This window comes from Pelodiscus sinensis, chromosome 6 (genome assembly GCF_052426305.1).
Source record: "Pelodiscus sinensis isolate ZL-2025 chromosome 6, ASM5242630v1, whole genome shotgun sequence".
NCBI classification, from domain to species: Eukaryota; Metazoa; Chordata; order Testudines; family Trionychidae; genus Pelodiscus; species Pelodiscus sinensis.
In genome coordinates, this window is record NC_143057.1 from 33,308,745 (window position 1) to 33,329,942 (window position 21,198).

Sequence of the window (21,198 nt, forward strand, 5' to 3'; positions counted from 1 at the left end):
TTCTCACTAAGTCTGAGGAGTAGCTGTGTTAGTCTGTATCTTTAAAAACAAGTAGTCATCCTGTGGCATCTTAGAGACCAACCAAAATATAGAGAACCATGAGCTTTCATGGACAAAACCCCCTTCTTCAGATGAGTTGGAGACTAACTCAACTTATCTGAAGTGGGTTTTGCCCATGAAAGCTCATGATCCTGTATATCTTTGTTATTCTCTAAAGTGCCATAGGATGACTGCTTGTTGTTCTTCTCACTAAGACATTTTATCCACAAGCATGGCAGTATACTCACAGGAAAGGGGCCTAAAGGGTAGTCTTTTCCCTGGAGATATGTGGGGCTGTGAGTCCTCATCCCACATCCTCACTGCTATCCTAAATTCTTCCTACATGAAAATATTTCAAGGAAGCTCTGCAAGATACAACCTGGTCCTAAAACAGTCTTACGATGATAATGCCTGAATGGGTCATTTGTAAAAATGTATCCATCTGGTTGCTTCAGAGGAATACTTATATACAGTATGTGAGTATTGTCAAGGATTTGCTGTGCACTGTTAAGCTGTTGTGGTTTCACTCTAGAGGGAGATGCAGCTGTTCCTGCATGATAAATGTGTGTAAAGTGCAAAGAGAACTTTTCAAAGACAAGATATTAACATTTTTTTACTATTGCTAATTTTGTATGCCAGGGAGGTGCATTCCAAATTCCAGATGTGGCAGAAGCTGTCGTCAGGCCACCAGAACCAAATGATATACAAGTATCTCAAGGTAACTGAGAGCCATCTTAGATCATTAGAACCTTTAAGTAATCAAAACTATCCAAAGCAGGGTTTCACGCCAAAAGTAAATTGAAGGCAGCTGTAGCAGTATCTTGCTATGTGTTTATTGCTTTGAGGGTAGGCACAGATTTCCAAGCCTGCAGAAACAGAGCAACATGTACAAATTAATATTCTTTAAAATGCAAGCAAGTTAGCTGTTATCCATGCACGAGCGGGTAAACCAGGATTAGCAATTGAATTAGAGAGCAATGTGGTAGAAAAGCATTTTCCTTTTTTAGAAATAACTAGTCTCTGTTCCCCTGTCTGTGCCATGGCATGGGTGGTGTCCGGATACTGCTGTGGTATTTATAGCCCATTGTGGCTCATTACAGTGCAGTGTCATTGATCTCTTAAACTGGGACTTCCTCTATGGCAGGGGTGGGCAATAATTTTTGATGGGGGGCTACTCCCAAGATTCTGGTAAATGGTAAAGGGCCACACTTTTCTATCGAGGGAGGGAGTGTGGGGTCAGGGATGGAGGTTGGGTGCAGAAGGGAGCTCAGGGTATCAGATTGGGGTAGGAGAGGGTGTGGGGTCTGAGGAGGAATTTGGGTGAAGGAGGGTGTTGTGGCTTATGGCAGGGGTGCAGGAGAGAATTCTGGCCGGGGGGGGGGGGAATAAGAGCGGGTGCAGGGTCTGGGGGGTAGGTGCAGAGGCTTTGGGGGAAACCTGGGGCAGGAGTAGGAGGGGGGCAGAGAGGTGGGGGAGGGAGAGGCTGGGGTGCCAGAGGTAGGCTCTGTCTGGAGGTATTTACCTGGTGGCTCCTGGCCAGCAGGCCCCTCAGACAGGCTCCCTGCTTTCTGCAGTCCAGGGTGGCTGGCTGAGGTACTTCATTGCGATCTTGGTACTGTACTTTATTGCAGAATGAGTACTGTAGACTATAGTATAGCAATTGGTATACATTACAGACTACGTGTAGTCTGCATTGTCTCCAGAAAAGAAGCTGTAATCAACTTTGTTCTAATATTTCAAATCTGCTTTGTAAGACCCAGTACATCTGTAGGCTTGATAGAAAATTGAGGCCCAGATCAAAGGTAACTATTGAGGCACATAACACTGGCTAAATGTCAGAGGATCTGTGTCTGCATGCCTTGATAAAGAAAGGTGTCACTTCCTTGGGAGGGGGCCTGTCTTTTTAGGGTAACGATTAAAAAAAAGTGAACATTTCTTCTCTTTATTGCTGTGCAGAATGAGGGAGACATAATCTAATGAGGTTTGCTAGTTTCATGAAAGAATCTAAGTGGAGCAATTTCACATGATCGCTCAGTTGTTCGAGGAGAACAAATAGACATAATGCTGCATTTACGCCTGGCTTACTGTAGCTGCTTCTAGTATAAACCCAGCCCAGTCAGAAAAGTGGGTGATATTGGCAGGGAAGAGGGCATGGCTAAGGCAGCTGGCAGATGTGCTGATTCAGTGCATTCTTTTGGCCGCAATCCCCAGCAAGATTGATTTTTTTTCCCTTCCCGCTTTCAGCTATGGAGCCCCTGGCAGAAATAGTTACCCACCCTGAGCCAGACCTCGGAGGGAGGGCAGCAGCAAAGCAGCACTATATAGTGTGTCAGAGATCCGTAGTCCCCCTAATATGTATTTAGCCCATAGGGCCTAAGATTCCGCCTCCTGACGTAAATGTGAGTTTTCTATTTGACAGTCGGCTCATGTCCTGTATAGACTGCTAGTGACATGTTGTAGTTACCCTTCATCACCATGTAACCTTAGAAACAAGTACACTTCGGCTGTCATCCCCATTTCTAGCTACTGTAATGTTTTTTCTCTCAGGAATTTAGAATATTGAAGCTAAGATTACAGATAACTCGTCATCAGAGAGTCACTAGACCAAATTACTCCCTGCTTTTATTTAAAACACATTTCACTGCAGAAGCACTCTTACAAATTGTAGGATCATTACTGTACTGCAGAGGTTCTCAAACTTAGTGCTACCATGAGCCTCCTCTAAGTTGCTCGCGACCCCTCCGAGGGGGGTCAGGACCCACAGTTTGAGAAACGTGGCTGTACTGTGATACTCCAGAGGTTAATGTAACTCCATTGGCTGCAGTTCAGTTACACCAGGCAGAGGCTTGACTCTTTGATCCTACACCATTTCCGGATTCCTTAGCGGCTATTGTTTGTTGTTGGTTCTTACTTTTGAGCTGTTCCCCACTCCAACTTTCCAGGCTGATAATTGCCTTTATGCTTCACCTCATTGCTTCCTGTTATGTGGATTTTCTAGTTTGTGATCCAATACCAAACCAGAAGCGACAGTCAAGAAATAAAAACAACCCCTCTTCCCCTCCCATCCACCCCCTAGATGTGCTTGCTCAGGGATTTCAATCACTGTTACTTTTCCATTAAAGTGATGAACCGCTATTGCTCAGGTTCTGAAAAAAGAAAGTTTAACTCTCTGCTCCCAAAGAAACAAAAATTGCTGCCAGAGATGGTTACAAAATGGCTACATCTAGACTGGCATGATTTTCCGCAAATGCTTGTAACGGAAAAGTTTTTCCGTTAAAAGCATTTGCGGAAAAGAGCGTCTAGATTGGCACGGACGCTTTTCCGCAAAAGCACTTTTTGCGGAAAAGCGTCCGTGCCAATCTAGATGCAGTTTTGCGCAAGAAAGCCCCGATCGCCATTTTCGCCATCAGGGCTTTTTTGCGCAAAACAGTTTTTAGCTGTCTACACTGGCCATCTTGCGCAAAAACATTTCCGGAAAAGGGCTTTTGCCCAAACGGGAACATCAAAGCATTTGCGCAAGAAGCACTGATTTCAGATAGTAGAACGTCAGTGCTTTTGCGCAAAATCAAGTGGCCAGTGTAGACAGCTGGCAAGTTTTTGCGCAAAAGCAAGCAAAAACTTGCCAGACTAGACCAGCCAATGAGTCTCCAGAAAAAATATCCAGCTACATCCTCTTTCATGTTCTCTGCAACATAATATGTTGCACCACCTGCTGTCAAAATCATACATTATACTGATGTATGAGTTCAAGGAACAGGGACCGCTGATGTTGGATTAGAAGAAAATGAATGAACAAAAATGTTTTCTTGGGCTCTCCACATCTTTATTAAGGAGCCTATGATACTAGATTTTAAAACACAGCAAACAGGTGTGCAAAAGGACTGGCTTATAAATACAGCTCTGGAAGCACAAGTATTCAGTTCTGTGGTTTCCCACGTACCATGTCAAATGCCACTGTACAGCCACTGAAATACAATTTTTCTCTTCTTTCAGAATGTTTGAATCTTGGTACATTCCAGGGGTGCTGAACAGTTTGTTCTGGTCTAAATTTTCAGTTAAAACAGTTTGGCAGCAGTACAGCTGTGCCCGATGGTGATTTATAAGAAGTGGGTCAGTTTTTTGACAATGTTTAGGAGGAAGATTTTAGAATAGTATGGAATGGACTTTGGACTCTCCCCCCCCTCCCCCCAACCCATGCAATTCCCATTAAGATCAATGCCAGTCATTGTTTCCTGAAAGTGTAAGTTTAACCTGTTATTTCCAGAAGGGTATTGCATAATTGGTTTATTCTGGTTTGTTTTCCTTCATCTTTACCTATTATCCAGTGGGTGCGGATATTCCCGACTCTTCCAGTAGAGAGAGCCTTTCGACTTCAAATCTAAGCTCAGTGCCTGTAGAACAAAAGCCTGCACGCAAGAGAGCTTTCAACCCTCTGAGGAAGAGATCAAAAAGCGACCCTATGCTACATGGCTTGCCACCTAAAGGTGATTACTTTTCTATATCAACACTGTCAGACATTGCAGTCATTTTCTTAAGGCTGAATATGCCAGTGCATTGAATTTGATATAGCAATCTGGCAGCTGTTGAATGTATCATATCAAGATTTTTGGACAGAGAGAGAGAGAGACACAGACCACAAGAAAACAAGTGTATGAGTTAAGAGCAAACCCTTCCAAAGAACAGTAGTAGTACTCTTAGCTTCTGCATCTGTAGCTACTAGTAAAAAAGAGGGAACGTTTTCCCCTTTTCTGTGTATTTATTTCTCACTTTAGATGCAAATACCATTTATGAGCATGTTCAGTCTCATGCACTGTTTCACAGGGAGTCAGCAAGGGATGCTTGGTGCTGTGCATAGAATCAATCAGTCAATCAATCAGCAGCTTTTAGGCACTTAAAACCAGGCCATCAGGAACCCTGTTTGTAATTGATTCTATATAATGTAACCTTGGTCCACTTGACAATGTAATACTGAGCTGCTGCAGAGATGGAAGTCAGCTGCCACATTCTAGGGAAGTCACTTTTTAGCTTGAGCATCGGTGATAAGAGGTACTGGAGTTCCTCCTGGAATTATTGTCCCTGGCATAAAACTCATATTAACAGTGCTGCCTTATTAACCTGTGGATGTTTTTCTGATTACAAAAACACAGTAGTAAGAATTTATATTTAAACAACATGTCAGTTTATTTCCCCCCCTTGCAAAGCTCTGCCCAAGACAGTGGAAATAGAAAATTCAGTCAAATAAAAAAAAAAAAAAACCCAGGATGTATAGTTGCTAATTTTTGTTTTTTTTTAAAAAAAGAATTCTCGTTAGTTCATAACCAATCTTCTTGCTCAAGGATTACTGTATTCCTCCAAAAGCTCTTGAAAGATCCAGTATAGCTTGTAGCAGTATGCAAAATGAACACAGGAGCTATGAATGTATTGGCATTAGTTGTCTGGTTATGCTTGGACTTGGGTTGCTGTTTTTTCCATATATTTATTGAAATTAACAGCTACACTATCTTAGTTGTATGACAATACAGTGCAAGTGGGGGGGGGGGGGGAATCAGTGGTGCTTATGTTGGACAGGGGAACTACTATTCACAAATTGTGAAAATCACTGAAGTTTAGAAGGGGTCTTACAGGCCCTGACACTACTTACATCCTCTACACCAAGTCCATCATGGGGTCTAACAGCTTAATTTAATCTATCGACTTCTCTACCTGGCAAGATACTGTGTGGCAAACACACCAGCTTGTTTTGCAGTAATGTGCAATGAAAATGTAGACTACAGCGTAGTACACTACAATTTTCACTCTGCCGTAGCGACATCCATGCTGGTGAGTTAGTGTGTGGCAAACTGGTACACTGGAGAGTTACACCTTTGCTTGCCATGCATCTACTTACTGTACAGACATGCCCTGGTCCATGATCCATATTTACAAAGTAGAATTAATGTTATAAAAATTATAGAAAGTTTATTTAAAAAAAAACCAATCAGACCTTGTTTCATGTTGACAGTCACAGCCCATTAAAGTACAAAAGAGTGGTAAAAGGGGCTTCTAGCTCTAAGGTGGTGACAGAAGGGCAATAGGCCCAGAAATGCATTTATTTTCCTTCCCTAAGCATGTACGGTTTTTCTCTGTGCACTCGAGCTGGAGTAAATTTGACACAAAGCACAAATATTTCTCAGGAGTGGAGGGGGGGAATTGATGCTTGTTACCAATGGTGCCAGCATGGCAATAATTGAGTTTCACTAGTTACGATAACATCACATTTATTTTGGCAATCTATCAGTGTTGAATTACTGTCAGTGCTGACATCTCATTAGGACATTGGTTTTTTTCCAACTGCCCAGATAAAGTAAATGGGCTTTGACTAGTTTGTTTTTGTCTTCAGGTCCAGTACTAAGCTGTGAAGCTGCAACTCAGACTGAATTAAAACCCAAACTGGCCACTGTTATTTTGCGAAGGGGTTTGAGAGCAAGAGCTCTGAGAGCAAGACCCCGATCTTTGGTGGACTACAAGTCATACATAGACACTAAGCTGCTTGTGGCAAGGTTCCTAGAGCAGTCCTCCTGCAGCATGACCCCTGACATACACGAACTGGTGGAAAATATTAAATCTGTTTTAAAGTCAGATGAAGAACACATGGAGGAAGCCATCACCAGTGCCAGCTTCCTGGAACAGGTATCTTTTATTATTGTAGCTGAGATGAATCGGAGACATTTCCTTACTTTAATTGGCTTTTCTAGCATAGAAACCACTGGTTCAGCTCACAGCTGCACTCCCTGGATAGCAGCAAGGTTCAGAATTGACCTCTAGCAGGGTTTGCTAGTATGCCAGCTTGGTTCTGGGAAAGAATGAGAAGCCAAACACAGAGCTAACCAAGATTCAGGGGAGGGGAAATGGAACAGGAAAACATATTTCTCAAAATAGTGTGAAAAGAGGCAGATCGAATATTAATCTCCTCTCCCCCTAAAGCAGGACAAAATCTTTTGTGGTAGGGACTATAAAATGACATGAAATGATTATACTTTACCCAGAAAAAAGGTTGTAGAAGATTATAAAACTGAGTAAATTGAAATTATAATTTATTATCCCATTGCAAAAAAAACCAAAACCCCCACCACAAGAGAGAGTCTGGAGCTAATTGAGTTCAGTGATGACATAAAAATGTTAATTAATGCCGCCATCTAAGAACATAACTAAAATATCTGTTACCCTCATGTTTTACAAGTTACCGTAAAACATCTAAGCCTTTTGATTTCTCTCTGATCGGTTGTTTCTAGTGCAACCTTTGTGATACACCTTCCTAAAACTCCAGTGCTGTTTCTAAAGCCAATGGACTAATTCAGCCTTGAGCACATTGATGTTATTTGTAGTTTAAACATGACTGTAAATCACAGTATGCATAAATAACTCTGCATTATAAAAAGAGGCCCAGACTCATCCTTATTTCCCCAAGACCTTAACTGAGGTTGGAATAGTATTTATCCATCATCCCATAGCTTCAAGCAGCCCAAGTCTTGGGCCAGGACCCCGTTGTGCTAGGTGCTATACAAAAGCAGAACAAAAGGACAGTCCCTGCCTCAAAGAGCTTACAATCACTCTAAGACTGTGTCTAGACTACATCCCTCGTTTGACAGAGGGATGTAAATTAGACACTTCAAAATTGCATATGAAGTGTGGGATTTAATATCCCATGCTTCATTTGCATAATTGCACATTGGCACTCTTTCTAGACCATGGTTTTACTTTCCAAATGGCGCTTTTTGGAAAGTGCGCCATTACGCGATTATGCAAATGAAGCATGAGATATTTAAATCCCCGCTTCATTTGCAATTTCGAAATGTCTAATTTATATCCCTCTGTAAAAAGACACAAAGTGTAAGGTAAGAGACAATGGGTAGATATTGACAGATAAGAGAGTACAAGAAAGCAATGAATCACTATAGTTCAGTATGGTAAGCAGTGCTTTCTGCACACCAACTTTACCACCGTCAAGGTTTTCTTAAATAAGTATAATAGAAAAGGAGAGGTTTAAGGAGGATTTGGACCAGGAATGGGCAGTAAACCAGAAGCAGTTCACCAGGGTTCCTCTGTCATGGGCCGCTGCTTTATTTACCTGATTCCTCCCTACCAGTTACAGCACTTACAGGGAGCGTTACATGTGGCACTCTGAGTTCCAGGGCTGTCAGGAAATAAGAGACCTCTGCTGAACATACAGTTTAGATTCACTAATCCACAGCATAGAGGGCTAACTGCCACCCCCATCACTGAGAGAAGAGGGATGCTTTTCAAGGTCTGTGAAATAGCTACCCATTATGTTTCTCACAGGCTCTATCAAATCACCTTCCTCTTCCTCCCTGAAATTGTGCGTGTGACTCTCTACCAGTCTAGAATCAACAATCAGCACAATTTTCATAAGACATACTGACAAGGCACATGGACTCACAACAAGATGTCTAGGCCCAAGAAAGGTTTAAAACAATCTCCTGCCTATCTTTCCTGCTATCCTTTATTCACAGGGGAGCAGCGCTGTGGGGTAACTTCTAGCAATCAGGCTGAGGATTACTACAGAAATACCTAATATAAACTCTATCAAATCAGCTATGACCTATATCTGTTATCGATTTAGGGACTCTTGAACCAAACACAAAGTAACCTAGAGGAAAAGCAGACAGTGCAGAACACATTTTTATAGTAACAGGATGAGCAACCAGCAATTTTTTTATAATTTGATACAAGCCACATGTAGGCGATAGACTTTTTCATGAAAAGTCTTGGGTATCTTGGAGACACAGAACATTTAAAATGGGTGAAGCTACAGCCCAAGTGACTCTCTATTAAAATGGTGAAAGTCAAGAGTTATACTTCACATTATGCAACTCTTTGGTTTGGTTGGGTTGGGTTCTTGCCCCCCCAAGCATTTCACATTGTTTTAGAATCAAAAGAACAAAATGATATTTCCCTAATTTCAAGCTGAAGTGATACGTGGCTCATGGTTTCATCCAAGTTCAAGGAAAGGTTTGAGAAACAAACACAGCAAAAGTGTGAAACTAGGCCGTTTCTTTACAAAAAATGTCTTGTGGCTTTAGTCTTTACATCAGCATGAGTCTTTCAGAACTGTTCAACCCTCTGAGAGCTGGGCTGAAGCATAGCAGGGAAGGGAAGGCTACAAATAAGGGAACGTGGGAAATAACTCTTGAACCATTATTAACACATTGTCTTGCACTTGGGGTGAGTTAATATCAGAAGTTCACCTATGTTTAGATTTTAAAAAAAGTGGAGACACCAAAATGCACAAATACTGCACCCATGCTATGGAAAAGGAAGAGGGGGGAAGATGTTCCCACCCCCACGGCTCAGCCCCCATTAGAGATTACGTCTTTGTACACTTTTCAAGGCAGTACCTGCCACATTACGATATACATTCATGAATTGTCAGTAAGTCAGGCATATAGTTATCTGGGAAATATTAGAGGAAGCTACAGCTTGTAACATCCTGTCTCCCAGGAAGCTGGGCCAGGGTGACTTCTATCGTATCTATTTTAAAACTGGGAAGCTAAAAGAAATAATGTTCAATTGTTTTCCATTTCTTTGAAGGTAATGACTCCAGCTCAGCCATCTACATCAAGGGCACATACCCTACCATTTAGAAGACACCCAGGGCTGCTGCACTTGGAGAGCTGTGGAGATCTGAGTACTTTCACTACATCTGAAAACCAGGTAGCAGAGAGGAGAACCCAGAGACTAGAGCACGAACGGCCCCATAGTCTCATTGGAGTTGTACGGGAAACTGTGCTCTGATTTCATCTGGTTTTGTTGCTTATCTGAATTCCTGCATGAGACAAACAAACAGGGCTAGAAAATCATCTCTAACAAGCACGTTGAGGGGAATATTGCTCATATATTTTTTCATGCTTTTGGAACCCCCTGCTGGAGAGTCTTAGAGTTAATTCTACAAAACTTTTCTCTTTATTGTTCTGGTTCTAAGCTGGCTTTTAAAATAAGGATATCCAGGTGCAATTAGTATGTTCCCAGATCATTGTTTTGGTGCACTACTGTAGTTTTTCAGTTCTTGGGAGTTGATTCATTCTTATTACTAAGCCACATTATACAGTGGAAAGTTGAATGAATATATCTTGATTTCAGTGGAAGGTATGATTATACATAAATTCATTCATTGTTGTCTTATGTGGGTGTATGGTCCAAATTCTGATCTCCTGTCTGTATAAATCTAAAATGAAACCATTGAAGTCAGTGGGACACCTCCTCTAAGCCAATTTACACCCACTATGATGTGTCCCTGTTGTTTGCACAGCTCTAGTATGTAGTAAATCAACACTGCAGAATGGTGTGTACTGTCAAGCATTACCTTGGTGAAAGTGTTTTGTGCTACCATCTTGATAGCTCTTTGTTGACTTGAAATTCAGTCATTTAGGGATGGTCGGTGTTCCCAAAGGAGCTCAATCTAAGTTCATGCAGCTGAAGTTGTGTAACATCGTAGCTGAAGTTGACATACATAGATCTACTTACTGTGTGGTCTTCCCTGCGGTGTGTTGATAGGAGCTGCTCACCTGTCACTTCCCCTTGCACTTCTCATTGAAGTGGGGTACCAGAGTTGATGCTAGAGTGAGGGGCAGTTGATTTGTCATGTTTATACTAGACACAATAAACTGACCCTTGCTAGATTGATCGCTACCCATCTATCCAACTGGTAGTGTTGACATAGCATTTCAGTTCCCTGACTGACTAGGCTATCCTGGGCTTTTGGCAACCTCAGTCACACAGCACAAATAGTGAATTAGGAACAGCAAATACTCAAAGTACAGTGAACGCTTCATGAGCAATCTGTGAGCTGAAACACACTGGTATCAAATATTTGTCATTCTGAATAATGTATAAATTCAGGAGTCGGTCTGTTTGTTAGCAGATAATTGATGAGTAACAAAGGGCACCAAATTTGTCAAATTGCAGACCATTAATAAGTTGGCAAATTGTATTGCATTTAGTTGGTAACTGGAAAGAGAATTTACTCAATTTCTCTCTCTTAGAAGGATACAGGTCATGATCCAAAGCCCATTGAGAGTCTCTCCATTTGGCTTTAAAGGGATCAGGATCATTGTTTGTAGAATCAAGGCTATTTATAGCAGCCTACAGCATCCTGTATTGCAGCAAAACATAGGATTTTGTATAAGTAAGTCAATGATTAAATATTCCTGCTGTTGTTGAAATTATAAAGTGTTACATAGGGTAACTATTAAATCACTTTTCCTTGATTAGAAGGAGAAAGACTTGTTTCCGTATATGCTGGCTTGAAGGAAGAGAAATAGTTAAATAAAACTGTTGAATTTGTATAGCTGGAATCCGTGTTTTGTTTTGTTTATGCAGCTTGTACATGTTAATGTTTGTTGATTGCTAGCTGGAACCTTCTGCTTGGGGGAAGTAGCTGTTGCATTCAGGCCCCCTTAACTCATCTGAAGCTCAGAGCAGGATCAGCCCCTACATTTTTAATAATAAACATCAAGCAGTAAAACTGTGTCCTTTGATTTTTAAGTGAAACAATACAGTCATCAGTGGGACAAATTATCCTCCCCACATGCCCAACAGCTACAGCACCAAGCAATTGGCTAGTGTCAAAAGCATAACCGTTAAGTAATTAATCACTTAACTTTGCCCCAAGCTGTTCACTTGTAGATGATTGGCACCATTCACTGCGTTTCACAGAGACAGGCATGTACTAGAGCACCTGGTCTGCAAGGGCAATTTCTGATTACTTCAAAGTGAAACCTTTGAACCATTTTGGAATGGTAAATCAGACATTAAGAATGGCAACATAAAAAAAAAAGTGGGGGGAGCACTTTAACCTCCCCTGGACACATAGTTTCTGACTTTCAAGTTGTCATTCTTATGCGCAAAAACAAACAAAAAACCCTTCAAAAACAGATTGCAACCAGAAACTGCTGAGCTGAAATTCATATGCAAATTTGACACCCTGAAAAAAGGGTTAAATAGAAAGATGAAGTGGTTCTCACATTACAATAGGTACTTTCCTCTTCAGATACTTTCACCCTCTCATTACTGTTGGAGATAAGCCATATCCATTCTGATTTAATTAGCACTGATGTCATAATCTCATCTCTGTATCTCTGCCTCTTTTCAGCATCTGAGGAAGTGAGTTATCTCATGAAAGCTTATGTCCTAATATATTCATTTGTATTCACAGTGCTATTGGACTCCTTTTTAATCTGTTCCGTTAGCTTCGGTACTTCACATGACAAGGATTGGTAGCAAAAAGAAAGTACACAGTAGGTGTTGTGGCATTTAACCTTTTTTGGCTTCCTTGACACAAGAGCCCAGAGTCAATTTCTGCCCACTTTTCCTTTCAGGGGACCCAAAGTTTGGGAATGGCTGTTTTGAAGGACCTGATCCTTGAAGTACAGAGAAAATTTGCAGGGTCAGTGGGCCTCTAGCCCGATTGCTCTACAGAGTCACTGAGTAGGGCTAAAGAATAAAAATTAAAAAGGCTACTGTTACAATCTGACAAGCTAATGAGCTGACAAGGAAGACTTCAGGCAGTCTAGTCCAGATGGCAGGAACTGCACAAGAGAGGCCACTCATCCAGCCAGCTCAATGAGCAAACGAGTAATTTACTTGTAACGTGAGTTTGTCCATAACATTCTTTTAAGGCAAGGGAGGAGAGAGAGAGGAAAGAATAGTGGCGACAGTTAAGAACTAACCTCATTCCATTATTAAAGAGCTTGGACTGATTTATTTTTCACTGTTTGCAAACAGCGCTAACCTCATTTCAGTGCACATCATGAGGTCTGCCTGAACCAATGTGGGCAAAGTAGCTCCATCCAGTGTTGCTCACTCTCATGGTTTTGTCATGAGTCTCATGATAATTATTGTTTTCTCTTCAAGTCCTAGCTTCTGGAGTCCAGTGGATCTGTTGATTTCAAACTTCACTCAGAAATAGTAAGTTTTTAGCCTTTCTCTGCAGAGAAAATGTCAAAGTGTGACCACCCTTCCCCCAGGCACCTTAAAAGCATAAAAAAACCCAACCCCAAAATCTATTATTTTACATAATTTCATGACAGAACAGCAATAGCAGTACAAATCATACATGCATAGTTTGGCAGAGTCTGAGAAGCATTTTTCTAGACAATTATTCCAAATGAAGAATGAATATATTCCAAAGCCCATTTGAAAATATTCCAAAGGAAGAATTTGGGAACTATGGGTGGTTTCCAGAAAAGGAGTTGGATTTGGCTGTCTACATAGCTGATTGAGAGTGGGTGTCCAGAAAAGTCAAAGGAATTAGTTGGTTATTTTTGTTTTGCTGAGTATAGTATATTACGGAGGCACAAGAGTTAAGGTTGAATCTAGTTTTACATTTTGAGGTAGCATTGAAACTCTTTATATCTTTCATACATAACAATGCATCTTCCCCTAAACATTTAGCACTTACACTGGTTACAGTAGTGACGGATGGCAGAGCAATAGTCTCAAGTTACAGTGGGAGAGGTCAAGGTTGGATATTTAGGAAAAACTATTTCACTAGGAGGGTGGTGAAGCACTGGAATGTGTTACCTAGGGAGGTGGTGGAATCTCCATCCCTAGAGGTTTAAGTCTCGTCTTGACAAAGCCCTGGCTGGGTTGATTTAGTTGGGATTGGTCCTGTCTTGGGCAGGGGGCTTGACTTGATGACCTCCTGAGGTCTCTTCCAGCTCTGTGAATCTATGATTCTAGGTGCATTAAGTGAATTTTCTAAGAATTTACAAGTACAGCAAACAGATGGTCTCCTGCTGGGCCTCTGCCTCCCCATGGAGATGGTTTTGGGGTGAACTGGCTTTTAAGCTGGTTCCCCCAGCACAAGCTCTGCTCCCTCCCTTTGCTGCCTCTGATAGAGGCAACAAGTGTGTGTATGTGGGGAAGCAACTAGTCAAGTAGGCTAGGTCTACACTTAACCCCTCTGTCAGCAGAGGGATGTAAATAAAGCACATTTAAATATCCCACACTTACAGAACCGCATCTAAACCGCCGTTTCAGTTTCGAAATGGTGCTTGTTTGAAACAGCACCAGAACGTGATTATGCAAATGAAGCATGGGATATTTAAATCCCCGCTTCATTTGCACTTTCGATGTGCTTTATTTACATCACTCTGCCGACAGAGGGGTGTAGTGTAGACACGGCCATAGTGACTCGACTACCTGGTAAGCCTAGGCAAAAATTCTGATACAGGCAAAATCCCTCATTTGGGACTGGTCAGGAAGGTCTAACCTGTACCATCTTCCCTGAGGGCAGTGTATAGTCACAGTTCAACTGAGATCAAATAAGAGCTTGTGGCCAGGTTGAAATAGGACAGTTCTTTGTGAGTTTCTCAGAAAGAAGAGACTTTATGTGGAAAAAGAAAAATTCTTAAGTTTCTTTAAATACAGTTCAGTCTGTTTCAGTGTTCATAGTTCCAGAGTCATCATGCAGTTACTGCAGTGGTGTCAGTACAATGGAGTCAAGGGTCCTGGGGTTCCCAACTGTGCCACTTCTCTACATGTTTAGGTTTCTTTTAACTTTGACTCTGAATGTCTGGATTGGTAATGCTTGTGTTGGGGCAGGCCTGCCGATGGGCTGGAGGGGGGCAAAGTGAACAGTTGCCTTAGGACCTGGTGATTTAAAGGGCCTGCGCTCCCAGGTACTGCAGCTGCCACGGAGCCCTGCGCTCTTTAAATTGCTGCCAGAGTACCACCACGGCCTTACCACAGAGGCCCTGCCCCTTCTGGGGTAGAAGAGCCGCCCTCCTTTACCCCATCTTGCCCAAGGGCAGCTCTGGAATGTGTTTTGCCTTAAATTACTCTCAACCTCAAACCAATCTTATAATTCTTGCCTTTGAATATGTGTACTAAAAGGGTTTTATATGGAATTGTTGATCGTGGAAATGGAATTTGAGTGGCATGTGCTTATAACAGTAACACCATAAAGATGTCTGCAAAGGGTGTGAAAGGTAAAAGATCCAAGTTTTTTCCACCAGAAAAATTAATGAGAAGTAGATTAGAGAAAGCTACAGAAGTTCCAAACTATGCCGACAACTCACCTGATGAGTTTCAGAGGCATGAATGCAGTTGCTCTAGGAATTATCCCCAGTAGATGGCTCTTGGCTATTGAAGGCTTCAGAATAACAAACATCTCAGTGAAGCGGGTTACTGTGTGAAATGAGGTACTGAAGAACAGAATGAAATTAAATATTATTACCGGGAACACTGGCTGTTGGATACTGTGGTTCTATAGGAAGCACTGTCTTTCTCCAGAAGAGTCAGCAGACAGCTTCATGGATAATCTCTTTATGCATAATCCTATTTGCTGCAGAACAATCTTATCAGCAGACCACTCTCCAGACAATAAAAATTCCTTGCATCCCTTACACTTCTCAGCTGCATATAGATAACATAATAAAGGCCTCCACCCCCCTCTACTCCAACGCCTCTGCTGAAATCTATGAAGTCTGCCTGCATTCTACAGCCCTTGCAGTATCTCAAAAGGAACAAGTAATATCTGCAGAGGATTCCTACCCACAAATAAAACTTAGCATCCTGCACTTCTAATTGTTTAAAGTATAAAAGCAAAATGTATTCCTATTTGTGTAAACTGGCCCTTTGCAACTCACATGCAAATCTCCCCAGATAGAAAGTTAATGAGGTTTGGGAAGATTAAAGAACACTATGAGCTTTCAGTTTTACAAAGGAAATGTGCCTTTGCTTCCAGGGGCAAAATATGTAAAGTCACAAACCCAAAAAGCCTCTATTATGACGGATTTAAGGTTTCATCCACATTTTAAAAAAAGGGATTCTCATTACAGAGTTGTAATTCGGCAGTAGTCTGGAAATATGCCATGAAGTTTAATCCTAGCTATGATCTTTTGTTATATCCATCCTTCATTTACTTGTGGGAGATTACTCTTGCTCCAACTGTCACACAAAATAAAAATATTTCTTTCCCCCTCCTCCCAGTGCACTCACTTAAGTCCTATATCGGGTATCTACACTGGTCCCTTAGGCTCATCTAGATCAGTGTTTCTCAACCAGTGATACGAGTCCCCTTAGGGCAGCCATGTCCAAAGTCCGGCCCGCGGGCCAACTGCGGCCCGTGTTCCAGTTTAATACGGCCCCACAGGTAATTTGGCAATATCTATCTTTTATGGCCCCCAACGAATCCATATGTATTGAGATGAATACATTGTAAAATCTCAGTTAATGTCAGTTTGTCTAAATAAGTTATAAATATATTTGGACACAACATGTATACTTGGTGTTATGTTCCTGTTCATATTTTTTGAACTTAAAAGTTGACAGACAACCTTTATTACCAATAATATATAATGTACTTTACAATGTTCCTGACATATATTTCAGCTTCTTGGATTTTTTTTTTTATCTGGCCTTCAGATATGAAAGGCAGAGTGATTTAACACTTGTTTAGATTTGTCATCCATGTGACGAAATGAAAAGTATGCTGTTTGCAATAAACTTTGCATAAAATAGTTAATTTGCATTTAATTTTAATGGTTCAAAGAATGTCAGGCAAAATGGTTGGTCCTCACGCATGTTCACTTAATCAAATCTGGCCCTCTTCGAAAAAAGTTTGGACACCCCTGCCTTAGGGGTACTTGAGAGAAGTCTGGAGGGTACATTAACACAACTGAAATTTGAAGAAAACTGAATTTTGTTTTAAGTTTTACAGCACTTGAAATTTTTGGGTGTAAAAATAATAATCACCCACCCGGCTACAATTAAGTTGTTTAAACAAATGTTGTGCAACGGGGGAGAAAAATTGTGTGTGTCTGAAAACTGTAGGTACCGGGGATACTTTTTTTTTTTTTTTTTTTTTTAAAGAGGGTACTTTATAAAAAAAGGTTGAGAAACTGATCTAGATTGTTGCAAAGAACTGGAATGTCTGTCATCGGTGTTGGATGTACACGGTAAAAACTAACTGCTAGCTTGGGTGAGGTTTCTGGCTATAGCAGAGAGGGTGAAAAGACAAAGAGTGGGATCTACAGTTCACTGAGTAGTGGATAGTGGAAGAAATCTTCTGTGGCCCATATGAGGTGGTGGGTGAGGTGTTGTGGCCTATATCCAATACAGGTAAAGGCAAGGTTAGACTTTTATATTAACATCAGTGATCAATGTCTGAAGTTGCAAGTTCAATTTTTCTTCTACAGCTTCTCTAGTGTATTCTATATATTCAAGTTGTCATTAGAATTTGGGCACATAAAAAAGTTCTATGATAACACATTTAAAACACTACAGTGACATTGTATCCCTTCAGTGTAGACACTACCTGTATTGACTGAATTCTCCTGTCAGCACGGGTATTCCACCTTCCAGTGCTGTCTACACAGGGACTTAGGTTATCTTAACTACACTGCTCCGGGTAGGGTAAAGGACTCCCTCCCAGAAATGTTCATTCAATATTGATGATCACATCAGCAAAGTTTCAGCCATGCCCAGTTTGTTTTTGTTTTTTTATTGTTGCAAATCTTACCGACATTAGTGCTCCATTAAATAAAGGAATGTAGCACAGTAAATACATCACAACAAAACAGCTGGCCAAAAAAAAATAAAAATAAAAAAAAAATCAATCAAACCACTGGAGCTGCGTTACAGACGAGGGTCAGAGACCTGTGACAAAAAACGTCAGAGGAAATTACATTCAATAGATGTGCAAGTATCAACATTCCAGGCTCACATATATTTATATATATATTTATATTTATATATAGAGATTGAGTTTAGTGTTTACAAAGAACAATATTGTTACAAATACATTACTATACTTTTCCCAACGCTTTACAATAATTTCTATTCACCCTCTTTACAGAACAATAGTAAAACTTCATATTCTAAATACTGTGCTAAATATATACAAGAAATCTCACCCACACTGCCATCTTCATAAACAGATTTCATTTAGAAAAATTAAAACAAAAACTGCACTCAAGAAATACAAGCCAAGCTTTAAATTATAAAGAGATTGAAACAAGTAAGTGTGGAACCTACAAAAAAAATTAAAGGACATTTCATCCTTCATGTAAACACTGAAAAGTTAGTAATATTGTACTAAAAACAGTGAAGGGACGGCTTTGCAGGACCTTCACGGAAGAGAAGGAATGTAAAATGGTAGGTTATTCCTTTCAACCCATGGAGAATTTCACTCATCTAAAATACTAACATAAACAGCTGCTCTAACATCTTTTAAACATCCATAAAAAACAACAGACTACAAAGGAGTCAACTCTCCCTTTTGAGTTCATTGTATTTCTGAAACACACTTTTTCTCTTTCCAGACTAAACTTCTGGGACTGTTTACATTAGGAGTGCTTACTCTATCTATCTCTCTGTCCTTGTTTAGAAATCACAATATGTTTATTGTAATAGACTAATTCACATTCTCAGGCCCCAAATCCTGCACTCACATGCTTAGTTTTTACTTAGATGTGCAGTCCCAATTAAATCAATGGGTTACTCAGATGCCTAAAGTTAAGCACAGGTGTTTTCAGGATTGGACCCTTAGTTTCAAGACTCTATCACTGTTTTAGCCCTATATTCGTATATTGAGGGCTCAATCCATCTTCCACTGAAGTTGATGGAAAGATTCCTCAATGGGAGTTGGCTGGAGCCACAAAAGCAGAAAATTAATATGGGAGTTAACAAAGCTGGGAACCAACAGTGTGGTAACCATGTTATCAAGAGTAGCTTTTCACTCAGGCAACTTATGGAAAGGCTGCACTGTATATAATCTTCTAAATTATACATGGTATATATCATATTTACATATATTAACTATACATATGGGAAGTTATGAAAAAATTGTTCCTATGACCTTTATAAACCATATGCCTGGCATTAAAAACGCTACTAACTAGTCATTCACAATCGATTTGCATCTGTCTGATGGTAGAGCAAATACTAATGTGGATTAACACCTCTATACCATTGTAAAGTTTGCTATTCCAGAGACTGGGATTTGATTATAGAGCAACAAGAACTGTTGTACCTCAAGGAACTGTACAGTACTCTTACACCAAACATATTCATTTACTACAACAGCTTACTCAGCATTCCACTATTGCTCTCTAATATTTCCACTATTCACTGCCAGTTGGAATAAAACGTTTATGTTTTTTCTCTCCACTCAATCCACTGTTTTGGAAGGGAAATTAGGCTCCTGAAACCAGCTGGAACTAAGTGATTGGACAAAGGCAGAGTTTTCACAGCTCACTTAATAATGGAAATGCACGCACGTGTGATCTAGGAAACCTATGCAAACAATTCCAAAAAGTCATCTCCAGTCTACAGCCACAGTGCTCATACTGCACAGTCCATTCCTCATTAAATGAGATTTGTTCATGGCTGTCACTTTCCCCCACCACCTCCCCAAAAAAGAGGGATGAGATTTTTTGTTTTGTCCTGCTCCTGTATTAGTCCTGGGGGAATTCTGCAGTTGTTACATTTGGAGTCACAGTAAAACTGCAGAACTCCCCCAGCATTGCTGTATTTTCATCATTTTAAATCGGTGTGTCGTAATAAAATGTAGCAAAAGCTGTTGCTTTTGATCAATTTAAAGGCATCCAACTGGTCTAAATTCATGATTCTGTAATGAGCTTAAATGTGAGTACATAGGACTAATGGAACATAACTACTGTACATGGGAGCAAGGAGAGTCACTACCACTATTACTATTTCTTTTTTTCTCCCTCCACTTTCCAAAATTTATAGCCCATATAAATCCTTGACATCATGCACCCCACCATAGCATTTTTTAACCCTCTTTTTCATTGTACAAGTACATAAATACCCTTTAACGTCCTACATATGGAGAACCATGGATTAACTTTATAGCTATGTATATATATTACAAATAAATTAATTTTTCCTCATTCCCATTCCACCTCCCTCCCTGTTATCCAGATCATGAGCTAAATAATAATAATAAAAAAGAGTCATTAAAATTAAACAATCTTTGGACCAAAGATATGTTAATACTGGCTCAGAGTAACAAAATTACTTAGAACTGTATGCAGACCTATTTTTGTTCAAATTTCAAGCACATAGTTTTAAACAAACACACATACACACACACACACACACACACACACACACACACGAGAAATTGTGTATTTAGATTTTCAGCAGAAGTCCCCACAATACAATTGTTGCTGGATATTTATAGGCCACTTAACTTTCTCCTCTCTCTGAAGCAGGAAGGAGAATATAAAAGATATCCTGCATCCAAAAATGAAGTGAGATTTTTTTTCCCCCAAAGAGGAAAAAAAGACTCATATACCTGGGAGATCAAATGGTGAAAGTACCCTCTATAGTACTGTTTAGTGAAGACAATGGAACTCTTACTTTCAGGTTATATGAGCCTAAAGAATGAATGTTCAAGAAAATTAAAAGATGTGTGTCTGAATTATGAGTTTTACCACAACATCACTTATTCATTAACTCAGTCTTCACAGGCATTTAACTCCTCCTTTAGGGCAAAACTGTCCCCTTGGTTCTTTGCTCTCCTTGTGTGTGTAGAACCCTTCGTTGGTAACGTTAAGCTCATCGCACACAGAACAGTACAATGGTGTCCAAATCCTCTATGGGGAGTCCAAGAGGAGAACTTTCCTGTGTGGTTCAATCTGTTTGTTAAGCATTCTAATTTCATAATAATTCATGTTTTTGTGTGGTCCAGTTATGGCCATTCAAATACAACTGATGGTGGCACTTAAAAAAGTGCAATGAGTCCTTTGTTAAACTACTTGTGAATAACAGCTATTTTTCTGTTCTGTGAGGAATTACAGAAAGCTTATAACTTGTAAAAAGATGCAGCAAAAAAACATCTTCTGGAAACCTTTTACCTGTACACAGCAAAATGTTGGAGAGAGAGAAAGAGAGAGCGAGAGAGATGTCTCTGAAGACACAGAAATGCAGGACTAGAAACACAACCACTAATGAGGAGAAACATCCTCCATGCATGTTGTGAAGGTGAGGTATCAGCCTTAGATGTAAACTGGCTGCTCCTGTGCAGTCAACAATCTGTACATGGCCGCTGGCATGGTCTTCATATGAATCTGGGTGGAAACAAAACAAGTCAGTCAATGCTCCTCATGTACATGCTGCAGAACTAAGGTA

The 21,198-nt window shown here is 40.4% G+C and overlaps 2 protein-coding genes across 9 annotated transcripts in view; one reads left to right on the top strand and one right to left on the bottom strand.

Moving 5' to 3' along the window:
• Window positions 1-11,379, top strand: part of ENTREP1 (endosomal transmembrane epsin interactor 1) — a 44,128-nt gene extending 32,749 nt beyond the window's left edge. The window contains exons 8-11 of the mRNA XM_075931697.2: window positions 679-757; window positions 4,365-4,523; window positions 6,419-6,708; window positions 9,628-11,379. Coding sequence (XP_075787812.2) covers window positions 679-757; window positions 4,365-4,523; window positions 6,419-6,708; window positions 9,628-9,831 — 732 coding nt within the window. The 3' untranslated portion in view covers window positions 9,832-11,379. The remainder of the gene's footprint in view (window positions 1-678; window positions 758-4,364; window positions 4,524-6,418; window positions 6,709-9,627) is intronic.
• Window positions 11,380-11,518: 139 nt separating this feature from the next.
• APBA1 (amyloid beta precursor protein binding family A member 1) overlaps window positions 11,519-21,198 on the bottom strand; it is a 146,612-nt gene continuing 136,932 nt past the window's right edge. For 7 of the 8 annotated variants that reach the window (XM_075931690.2, XM_075931686.2, XM_075931696.2 and 4 more), the window contains one exon: window positions 20,385-21,137. In XM_075931690.2, the coding sequence (XP_075787805.1) occupies window positions 21,066-21,137 (72 nt within the window). In that variant the 3' untranslated portion in view covers window positions 20,385-21,065. Of the gene's footprint in view, window positions 13,022-15,116; window positions 17,698-20,384; window positions 21,138-21,198 lie in introns of those variants that run through there. The other variant, XR_016349862.1, reaches the window with a different exon arrangement.